Below are 11,353 nucleotides of genomic sequence, written 5' to 3'. Positions count from 1 at the left end.
GTTTTTCATTTTTTAATATTAAAAAGATAATATCAAGTATCAAATTTAGGGTTTAGAAATATAATGTCAATACAGTGTATGAAATACATCAACACGAAGACATAATAATGTCAACACAATTTCATATTGACATTTTACAAGCATAATATTGACATATTATGTAAGGTGTATTGACATAAATCTGTACGTAAAAAATACGAAAATTCAAAAAAAAATTAAATTTTTTTTTCAAATTTTGACGTCGGAACATATGCATGTAGTATATCGTTGGAATCCTTATAAAATTATCTTTAATTTGATATATGTTATATGAATTTAAAGTTTTGGGATTTCTTTTAAAAGTTAGTTATAACTAACTTGACATTAATACCCCTATTGATATTTATTAGAATTAATCCTATAGCCTTATTGACGTTTTTGTTGATCGTATTGACCATTTCGTGGTTGATGATCTAGGCCTTTAATTTGAATATCTAATGGCTATTATTGAGTTGTAGTTAGCAATTAAGCATTGAGTTAGCAATATAACACTCCCCTATAGGGGAGTGACTCAGGGTGCTCCCTTATTTAGAAGTCACAACGTACATCCAATCTGGTACTTTGCCATGTGGCACAAAACATGCAATATTTTAAACACAAAAATGCAATCTAGTTGTATATGCATTTTCGCAGATTGCATTTTAGTTGTATGTAAATTGCATTTTATAGTGTTGAGTTTTGCATTTTCACATAAATTGCATTTTTTATTGTTAAGTTTTGCATTTTCACATATAAAAATGCAATTCGTCTATATATAAAATGCAAATTAAACAGTCAATATCAAAAATGCAAAACTCAATGATAAAAAATGCAATCTGCATATAACAAAAATGCAATCCGTCAAAATTCATTTATAGCTTCTACAAATGCGTATTGCATTTTTCTGTATACAATATTGCATTTTTTGAATTGCCATGTGGCAGCACGTGGTTGGATGTACGTTGTAACTTTAAAATTAGTTGTTATACTAGTACACTTTATATATATATATATATATATATTGGTTTTAACCACATGTATACCGAAGCGAATCCGACTAATCCTGTTCGATCGGGCTTGCAGATTAAGGCCGAAAGTCTCCCAGCGGGTGACGAGGTAATTTTTATAATTATTGAATGAAAGAGAAATCTTTTGTCGGCCAGATAGCCTTGTTCCCTTCTTTATATAGATGGGGCCCCATTCATGTGATTTTCAATCTAAAAGGCCAAAAAGTTGGCAGAGAGATGGGCTGTCACCAAATTAATGGGCCCATACCAGTGCTAGGAAACAATCTACTTTGGTGAGTCACCTAATATTATATAAAGTGCCATCCTATGGAATATACCTACTCCCTCCATTCCAAGTAATGTAGGCGTTTTTTTTCAGCACGGAGACCAAGAAAAATTGTGTTAAGTGAGTTAAGTAAAGGAAGAATAAAGGAAAATGAAAAAGGTAGAGAGATGAAGAGAGAAAAAAGTAAGAGAGAGTAAAGTAGGCGTGGAAAAATTCATGTGATCTTCAATCTAAAAGGCCAAAAGTTGGCAGAGAGATGGGCTGTCACCAAATTAATGGGCCCATACCAGTGCTAGGAAACAATCTACTTTGGTTAGTCACTATATTATATAGTGCCACCCTATTTGGAATATGCTATTATTAGTGACCATTTTAAAATTATTAGAGGCATAGTGGATGCTGTACTATGCAAGATTTATTTTTTCATCCAAAGTTGAACACCCCTTTTGCATAGAAAGCATACCACTTTCATACAAAGATGTTCTTTCTTTCTTAGCTTTTGATCAAGCACATGCTAATCTTTATCTTTCTTGATCTGATATTCACAAATAGGCTAAAAACAGAAGAAAAAGTTTGTTCATCAGCATAGCCAGAGATGGCTTATGCTGCTCTTGTCTCTCTTGAAAACACCATACACCGATTCCTGAATTCTGATCTGTTCTCCATCTCTGTTGAAGAAGAGCAACAAATCACATCTCTGCTCCAGTATGTTACTCCCATTCGGGACTTTCTCGAAGTATTTCCAGACGAATCCAAGAGCTGGGACGGGCAAATGAGGGAGCTGGCTGATGCAGCAGAAGATATTATAGAATATCTTGTGTTGGAAAAGGTTTTTTTGCCTTGTGAAGATGAGTCGGAATCCCATCCAAGTGGAAACCACAGACTCGACCTTAAAAAAGTCGTCAAAGAGACTTGTTCGAAGCTGGATACAGTGGCCAAGATCGTGGAAGAATTCCCAGATGATGCTAAAGCTAACAGTTTGAAAGGACGAATCAAGGAGATAGCAATTGAGTTGAAAGATATCTACGAGTTTTACGAATGGGAGAAAACTCATCGTCATTTTAGAGAAAAGTGGAGATTGTTACCAGCAGAGTTGGCCACGTTGAACTCTAAAATCCAGTTTATACACCACTTGAACAAGACAAGAAATGATATCAATTCGATCATGGAGGAAGTGATGGCCATCAAGAACGGTAGATTGCTGATGATGTTGATGAGATGCACCAGTTGATGACATTGTTGGCTTCCCTCTAGATGATGCTGATGCGTCTAAATGCCATCGAAGTGCAATGCATGAGCTCCAGCTGGAAAAAGTTATGGACGAGATTGCTTTGATTTCTGCAAAAGTGAAGAACACAAAGGTTAGTTCCAGCAGCAAAGAAGTTCAACGAGGTGCTGATTCTTCTTCTCTAAAAGCTTCAGATTCTTTGACCCTCAGTTCTTCATCAACTGCTCCACCCATCCACAAAAATTCCATGGTTGGATTTGAAGATCACGTGATGAACATCAAGGACCGGCTCTGTGGAAATCCATCCAAGCTCCAGGTCATACCGGTATGTGGTATGGGGGGCATCGGAAAAACTACTCTCGCCAGAAATGTTTATGACGATAAGCTAATTAAGGAGAATTTCGCCATTCGTGTTTGGGTTACAGTATCACAGGATTACAGTGCACAGAGAATTCTTTCAGACCTTCTGGAGTCCCTGAAGGAATACAACAACCAAAGTGGAAAGGAAGAAAGCGCTGACAAAAAAGTGTACCAAATTTTAATAGGCAGGAAATATTTAGTCGTGATGGATGACATCTGGAGAAGTGAGGCATGGGATATTGTTAGGAATGTGTTTCCTGATAATGTTAACGGAAGCCGTATCATGCTAACTACAAGGTTGTATGATGTGGCTTCTTATCCTGATCCTGAAATCAAGCCTTATGAGTTGGGTTTACTGATGAAGTTCAGAGTTGGTACTTACTAAAGGAGAAGGTGTTTGCAAATCAAGATTGTCCTTCCGATTTGGAGAATATTGGGAAGGATATCGCAAGAAGCTGCAAAGGGTTGCCCCTCGCTATCGTGGTGATTGCAGGACTTTTAGCTACAGTCACTAAGAATCCAGCTTCGTGGATGGAGATTGCAGAAATGGTGAAGTCTGCAAAAACAGCAGAGCAAGAGCATATTGAAGAGATACTATCTTTGAGCTATGTGGAATTACCTCAGTTATTGAGGCCATGTTTCTTGTACATGGGTTCATTTCCTGAAGATCAAGAGATATATACCTCGAAACTCATTAGATTATGGATAGCTGAGGGCTTTCTCAAATTTCCGATCAACACCAAGAGCTTTGAAGAAGTGGCTGAAGAGTGTTTGGAGGAACTTGTGAAGAGAAACCTTGTTTTTGTAACAAAAAGGAAATCTGATGGGAGAGTCAAAAGTTGCAGCCTCCATGATCTGATTAGGGAGCTGTGCATAAGAAAAGCTCAGGAAAGTAAGTTTTTTCTGAATTTGATGGATGAGGATATTGAAAAGGAGAAATTTATGGAAAGCATAAAAAATGAGCGTCGGGTAAGTACTTCTTATCTAAGTTTATTTTCAAGCTATGGTGGATCAACTATCCATTCCATCAAATGCTTCAAGTATAATTTAGTAAAACTGGACTTTGTCGAAGGTGTTAGATTGGTGAGGGTGTTGGATGCTGAAGCTGCTGATGTGGAGTCATTGCCATCTCAATTATTTGAGCTATTTCATTTGAGATACCTTGCTGTTAGATATAGTCATAGTATCCCTAGAATCTTATCAAACCTTCGAAATCTGCAAACCTTAATCATTCGTGCAGAAAAGAGACCCAAGTTTGGAGTTGGAGTAGCTTGTGGGATGTTGGTGCCATGGTGCATGCAACAACTAAGACATGTTTACTTTCAGGGGGAACTTTTCTTTGATTATCCGGAAGAAACAACTTGTCCACTAGAAAATTTGCACACGGTTTCGTATGTTGAGAGTGCTTGTTGTAGTGAGCAGATCCTGAAAAAGATCCCAAACCTGAAAAAACTGAAGGTTGATTGTTCCCATGGTCGAGATGCAGGTTGCCTGAATGATCTGGTACATCTGCATCGACTTGAGAATTTGGAAGTATATGCTGGTGGTTGGGTGCAATCTCGGCCCAAGAGCTACAAGTTTACTTTTCCGGAGATGCTCAAAAGGTTGACTTTGAGGGATTTGAAACTTCTTGGAACGACATGATTGTTGTTGGTTCATTGCCAAATCTTCAAGTGCTTAAACTGAAAGGTTGCACTTGGAGTGGTGGCACATGGGAAACAACTGAAGGAACATTTCCAGTGTTGGAAGTTCTTCTGGTTGAACAGTCAGGGTTTAAGAACTGGATAACTGAAAGTGGCCATTTCCCCATGCTCAAACGCCTGCTACTTCATTCTTGTTGGGATCTCAACGCGATTCCAACTGATATTGGAGAAATTCCAACTCTTCAACTGATTGAGGTTAAGGGTAATGTGAAGAAGTCTTTATTGGAGTCAGTTGAACTGATAAGAGAGGAACAAGAAGATATGGGAAACAACACCTGCTTCAAGTTGTCTGAGACGACTATGATTTACCTTCCTCATGATTTAATTTCAAATAGGTTAGTGGATGGAAAATCTTTATCTGCAGTGGTTTTCTTAAGTTATGTTTGTTCTGAAACTTGTTTCAGTTCGTTTAATAGTTCTGTAATTATTTGTTAATATATTGTGTTAGTATTTTAAAATGTTCTCATTATTGTGTGACATACTACCTCCTTGCCCAGAAGAGTGTTAGCTAATGCTGATATTTGTATGAATGAATGTTGACATTTCGCGTTTAGCGTTCAGAATTGCATAATAAAAGAGACACAATCTAGAGTTGATCATATCAAAGAAAGGTTTGAACTGCATCAGGTCATACTTCAATCAATAGGATGGAAAATCATTCATACAATATAACAAGCAACTAAAAACATTTCCAACACCACATAAAATCAATCCCATTGTAGATGAAACCAAACACTAAATAGAACCATGTCAGCAATGCTAGTATATGTTGTTATATCATTCTATGAGATCAGTTATTAAATATGTGACAGAAATTATTTGTGGTCTTAGGTTCACGGGATCTAACCTGGGTAGGAGTGAATCCTCGAACATTTGCTGGGCACTTGGAGCCCTGACTCCTATTTCTGGCATTTTCTCGAAGGCATCAATCGAATTCGTATCACAAAGGCTGCAGATTATAAAAAAATCGTATCACAACAATGTCGAGTAATCCACCACTTCAGTGTTGGACTGTTGGTAATACATGATAGAGAATTACGACACAATTAACATTTACATTTATTTGAAGCTTGAATTAAAAAAAAAATAGAAGAATCACTAACTTGCCTAGATAAAAATTACCAAATCACGATCATTGAATGATATAGTAGTATACATTGATTAGATTGATGCAAGCGGAAATACCTCTTCCTTCAACTTCAACTGAATAGTTGAAAATTTTATCATAAACAACAGAAATTCAAAAACTCTATAGCACTAATCTGGCTTAAGAACTCACAGGAAATTGCTTACTGACCTCTTTTAATCTCATTTACAAAGAATATAAAAAGATAACTACAAACATTGGAAGCTATGCAATATATATTATGCTGCTATTCCAGTTTCTAACTGATCGTAACTAACTTGCTGACGTGGCCGAGTCAGGTGAGCTGGCATCGTTGCGCATCGTTATTAAATTTGTCGTTAGTTATAGGAAACGATACAAAACGACATTTTTAGTGATGCTTAAAATGACGAGTATTGTTTAATTATAATAAAAAAAGAAAAGGAAAGACAAGGAAAAAACTCCATCTCAAGCTATTTGAGGCGTTTCTTTTGATAATAAAATTTAAGAAATTGATATTTAAATTTTTAGTGGAAAGATAGTAAAAGATGATAGCAAATCAAAAAGGGAAAGAAGGTAAAGTTTTTGTTAGAAAATGAAATCGTGCATGTAGCTTGGGACGATTCAAAATAGAATATGATGAAAGTAGCTAGGGACGGATGGAGTACTTAACTTGTTCAAATAATATCATTTTGAGCATCACCAAATATGTAATTTTGTATCTAAACTACACAATTGAAAAATTGAAACATCACCAAACTTTTGTAAATAAATTGGCTATTATCCTTTTATAATTATCAGTGATTCTTGCTTTAGTTTAGTCGGCCACTATATCAAATAATTGAAGGCAATAATTCCATAGGATAGTTATTTAATTGGCATATTTACACATTATTCGCTTCATCTTATAGATGGCCCCCATTTATGTGATCTTCAATCTAAAAGGCCTAAAGTTGGCAGAGGTATGGGCTGTCACCAATTAATTGGGCCCATGCGATAGCTACCAAACAATATACTCCCTCCGTCCCATTGAAGATGACCCACTTTCCTTTTTAGTTTGTCCCAACCAAGATGACCCATTACTTAAAATGGAATTACTTTTGTCTCTACTTTATTCTCTCTCTCTTACTTTACTCTCTCCTCTCAACACACAAAATAAAGTTACATAAAATCCCGTGCCGTCCAAGGAAGGGATCATCTTCCTTGGGACGGAGGGAGTACTTTAGTGACTCACTACTGACAGTGCCAAATGATAATAATTCTGATTTAAAATAAATTTATTGGAGACCATTTTGGAATTACAGACTGTAAAAAGACACCATGCTTTTCACCTTTCTTGTGTTATGACTCACACTTTCATATAGTGCTATATTTTACATTGGTCCATAGTTGAACACCACTTTTACTTTGAAAGTGTAACACTTTTCACACAAAGATGTGCTTTCATTCTTAGCTTTGGATTATGTTCTTGATAGCTGAACACTATCTTTCTTCATCTGATACTAACCAAATAGGTTGAAAAAAAAAGAAAGAAAATTTGTTCATCAGCATAGCCAGAGATGGCTTATGCTGCTCTTGTCTCCCTTGAAAACACCATACACCGATTCCTGAATTCTGATCTGTTTTCCATCTCTGTTGAAGAAGAGCAACAAATCACATCTCTGTGCGAGTCCATTCGAGACTTTCTCAAAGTATTTCCAGGCGAATCCAAGAGTTGGGATGAGCAAATGAGGGAGCTGGCTAATGCAGCAGAAGATATTCTAGACTATCTTGTTCTGGAAAAAGTTTTTTTGCCTTGCGATAACGAGTTTGAATCCTGGTTAACTGGAGAATACGAACTCGAGCTGGAAAATGCTATCAACGAGACTTGTTTGAAGCTGGACGAAGTGAGGGAAGAGTTTCCGAAAGATTCCTCAGACAAAGCCAAAGCTAACAGATTGAAAAACCGAATCAGGGACATAACGAATGAAGTGGGAGATATCCGAAAGCTTTACAACTGGGAGAAAACTCACACTCGTTTTCGAGACAAGTGGAGATTTTTACCAGCAGAGCTTGCCAAATTCGAGTCCAAACTCCAGTTTATACACCACTTGAAGAAGAGAAGGGATGAAATTGATTTGATCAGGGAGGAGGTGATGGCCATCAAGAATGATAGCAATGCAACCACTTCAGCAACTACACTTGCACCAGTTGATGATTTAGTTGGTTTCCATCATGATGATGTTGATGGCTCGAAGCGCCATCGAAGTGCAAAACATGAGCTCCAGCTGAAAAAAGTTATGGAGGAGATTGCTTTGTTTTCTGCAAAAGTGAAGAACATAAAGGTTAGTTCCAGCAGAAAAGAAGTTCAACATGGTGCTGACTCTTCGGCTCCACCCATCCACAAAAGTTCCATGGTTGGTTTTGAAGATCACGTGAAGAACATCAGGGACCGGCTCTGTGGAAATCCATCCAAGCTCCAAGTCATACCGGTATGTGGTATGGGGGGCATCGGCAAAACTACTCTCGCCAGAAATGTTTATGACGATAAGCAAATAAGGGAGAATTTCACCATTTGTGTTTGGGTTACTATATCACAGGATTACAGTGCACAGAGAATTCTTTCAAACCTTCTGGAGTCCCTGAAAGAATTCGATAAAAAAGGTGGAAAGGAAGTAAGCACTGACAAAAAAGTGTACCAAATTTTATCAGGCGTGAAATATTTAGTCGTGATGGATGATATCTGGACAAGTGAGGCGTGGGATATTGTAAGGAATGTGTTTCCTAACAATGATAATGGAAGTCGTATCATGCTAACTACAAGGTTGTATGATGTGGCTTCTTATCCTGATCGTGAAATCAAGCCTTATGACTTGGGTTTACTAGATGAAGATCAGAGTTGGAACTTACTTAAGGAGAAGGTGTTTGCAAATCAAGACTGTCCTTTCGATTTGGAGAACACTGGGAAGGATATCGCAAGAAGCTGCAAAGGGTTACCCCTCGCAATCGTGGTGATTGCGGGACTTTTATCTACGGTCACTAAGAATCCAGCTTCGTGGATGGAGATTGCAGAAACGGTGAAGTCTGCAAAAACAGCAGAGCAAGAGCATATTGAAGAGATACTATCTTTGAGCTACGTGGAATTACCTCAATTATTGAGGCCATGTTTCTTGTACATGGGCTCGTTTCCAGAAGATCATGAGATATATACCACGAGACTCATTAGATTATGGATAGCTGAGGGCTTTGTCAAATTTCCAAGTGACACCAAGTGCTTTGAAGAGGTGGCCGAAGAGTTTTTAGATGAACTTGTGAAGAGAAACCTTGTTTTTGTAACAAAAAGGAAATCTGATGGGAGAGTTAAAAGTTGCGGCCTCCATGATCTGATACGGGAGCTGTGCATAAGGAAAGCTCATGAAAGTAAGTTTTTTCTGAATTTGATGGATAAGCATATTGAAAAGGAGAATTTTATGGATAGCATAAAAAATCAGCGTCGGGTAAGTACTTCTAAACTAAGTTTCTTTTCAAGCTATGGTGGATCAACTATCCATTCCATTAAATGCTTCAAGTATCATATAGTAGAACTGGACTTTGTCGAAGGAGTTAGATTGGTTAGGGTGTTGGATGCTGAAGCTGCTGATGTGGAGTACTTGCCATCTCAATTATTTGAGCTATTTCATTTGAGATACCTTGCTGTTAGATATAGTCATAGTATCCCTAGAATCTTATCAAACCTTCAAAATCTGCAAACCTTAATCATTCGTGCAGAAAAGAGATCCAAGTTCGGAGTTATAGTAGCTGGTGGGATGTTGGTGCCGTGGTGCATGCAACAACTGAGACATGTTTACTTTCAGGGGGTGATTTCCTTTGCTGATCCCAAAGAAACAACTTGTTCACTGGAAAATTTGCGCACGGTTTTGTCTGTGAACAGTACATGTTGTAGCGAGCAGATCTTGAAAAAGATCCCAAACCTTAAAAAACTGAAGGTTGAATGTTCTCATGGTAAAGATGCAGGTCGCCTGAATGATCTGGTACATCTGCATCAACTTGAGTGTTTGGAAGTATATGCTGGTCGTTGGGTTGGACATTGGCCCAAGAGCTACAATATTACTTTTCCGGAGATGCTCAAAAAGTTGACTCTGAGGGATTTAAAACATTCTTGGAACGACATGATTGTTGTTGGTTCATTGCCAAATCTTAAAGTTCTTAAACTGAAAGATTGCACTTGCAATGGTGGCACATGGGAAACAACTGAAGGTACATTTCCAGTGTTGGAAGTTCTTCTAGTTGAACGTTCAGGGTTTAAGAACTGGAAAACTGAAAGTGGCCATTTCCCCATGCTTATACGCCTGCTACTTCATTCTTGTTGGGATCTCAATAAGATTCCAACTGATATTGGAGAAATTTCACGTCTCCAACTGATTGAGGTTAAGGGTGATGTGAAGGAGTCTTTATTGAAGTCAGTTGAACGGATAAGAAAGAAACAAAAAGTTCTGGGGAACAACACCCTTCAAGTTGTCTGCCTTGCTACGCCGTCCAAACGTGTAAGCAATTATTCTTATGAGGTATTTTGGTTGGTTTTAACATTATCAGAGCAGTTTTTTCTAAAGTGTGTGCTTGAAATTGACATGCAGACCTTGCTTTTTTTTCCTTTTTTTCCCAGAGTGATAATGCTGCTGCTGATGAAGATGAAGATGAAGATAAAGATGAAGATGGAGATGAAGATGAAGATGAAGATGACGATGAAGATGAAGATGAAGATGAAGATGAAGATGAAGATGAAGATGAAGATGAAGATGAAGATGAAGATGATGAAGATGACGATGATGAAGATAACGATGATGTACCTTCCTCATGATTAAATTCAAATAGGTAAGAGGATGGGAAAGTGTTAAGTGTGTTAAAGCTTTATCAAATTGACTTTACTGAAGAGGTTTTCTAAGATTATGTGTGTTATGGAACTTGTTTCAATTTGTTTAATCGTTCTGTAATCGAATGTTAAAATGGTGTGTTATATTAATATGTTCTTATTATTGTGTAGAAGTACCATACTTCATCCTTTCCTCGAAGAGTGTTAGCATAGTGTTCTTTCTAATGCTACTTTTCCAAAACATCATAAAACTAATCTCATTTAACATGAAACCAAACACTAAACAGAACCACAGTCAGGCAAGATAGTATTTATGGTGCAATATCATTCTATGATAAGTTACTACTATTAAATTTGTGGCGCAGAAATCATTTATGGTTTTAGATTACGAAGATCTAACCTGGGGAGGAATGAGCTCAAATCAATCCCCAAACATTCATGTTCCTCCTCTCCGTCCTTCAACTCAGCGGCAATTCCTCAAACACCTACAGGGTACATGGAGCCTTGATCGTTATCTGGCATTTTCTCGAACACCTGGCGTCAATTGAATTCGAATCACAAACTAGGCTAGAGGTTAACACACCACATTCAAATGTTTGAAATACATGATGATGATAGAGCATTACCTCTTCCTTCAACTGTATGCCTTGATTATCTGAACAGTTGAATTTGATCAATTAGATCATAAAAAGCAGAAATTCAAAACTGTATAGCATTAATCTGACTCTAGAACTCACAGGAACTCTTTAAGTGATCTCTTAATCCAATTTACAGAGAATATAGGATAATTACAATTA

The 11,353-nt window shown here is 37.4% G+C and overlaps 1 protein-coding gene and 1 pseudogene across 2 annotated transcripts; both read left to right on the top strand.

Annotated features, from left to right (window-relative positions):
- Positions 1-1,906: 1,906 nt before the first annotated feature.
- LOC125214655 lies at positions 1,907-4,543 on the top strand (annotated as a pseudogene).
- Positions 4,544-7,092: 2,549 nt separating this feature from the next.
- On the top strand, positions 7,093-10,729 carry LOC125212937 (putative late blight resistance protein homolog R1A-3). 2 transcript variants are annotated; one of them, XM_048113247.1, is made up of 2 exons: positions 7,093-10,251; positions 10,350-10,729. In XM_048113247.1, exons 1-2 carry the CDS (start codon positions 7,267-7,269, stop codon positions 10,542-10,544), a joined length of 3,180 nt encoding a protein of 1,059 aa, XP_047969204.1. In that variant the 5' UTR covers positions 7,093-7,266; the 3' UTR covers positions 10,545-10,729. The 2 variants fall into 2 exon arrangements, with proteins under 2 accessions (XP_047969204.1, XP_047969205.1); XM_048113248.1 differs by having other exon boundaries at positions 7,094-10,230.
- The last annotated feature ends 624 nt before the right edge of the window (positions 10,730-11,353 follow it).

The sequence above is a fragment of the Salvia hispanica genome, chromosome 3 (assembly GCF_023119035.1).
Source record: "Salvia hispanica cultivar TCC Black 2014 chromosome 3, UniMelb_Shisp_WGS_1.0, whole genome shotgun sequence".
NCBI classification, from domain to species: Eukaryota; Viridiplantae; Streptophyta; class Magnoliopsida; order Lamiales; family Lamiaceae; genus Salvia; species Salvia hispanica.
This window is presented reverse-complemented; position numbering and strand designations above follow the sequence as displayed.

Excerpts from the sequence above, each read along its gene's own strand:
- LOC125212937 (XM_048113247.1), top strand. The coding sequence starts at position 7,267 with ATGGCTTATGCTGCTCTTGTCTCCCTTGAAAACACCATACACCGATTC. Across the intron at positions 10,252-10,349 it reads TAAGCAATTATTCTTATGAG|AGTGATAATGCTGCTGCTGA; the intron begins GTATTTTGGTTG and ends TTTTTTTCCCAG.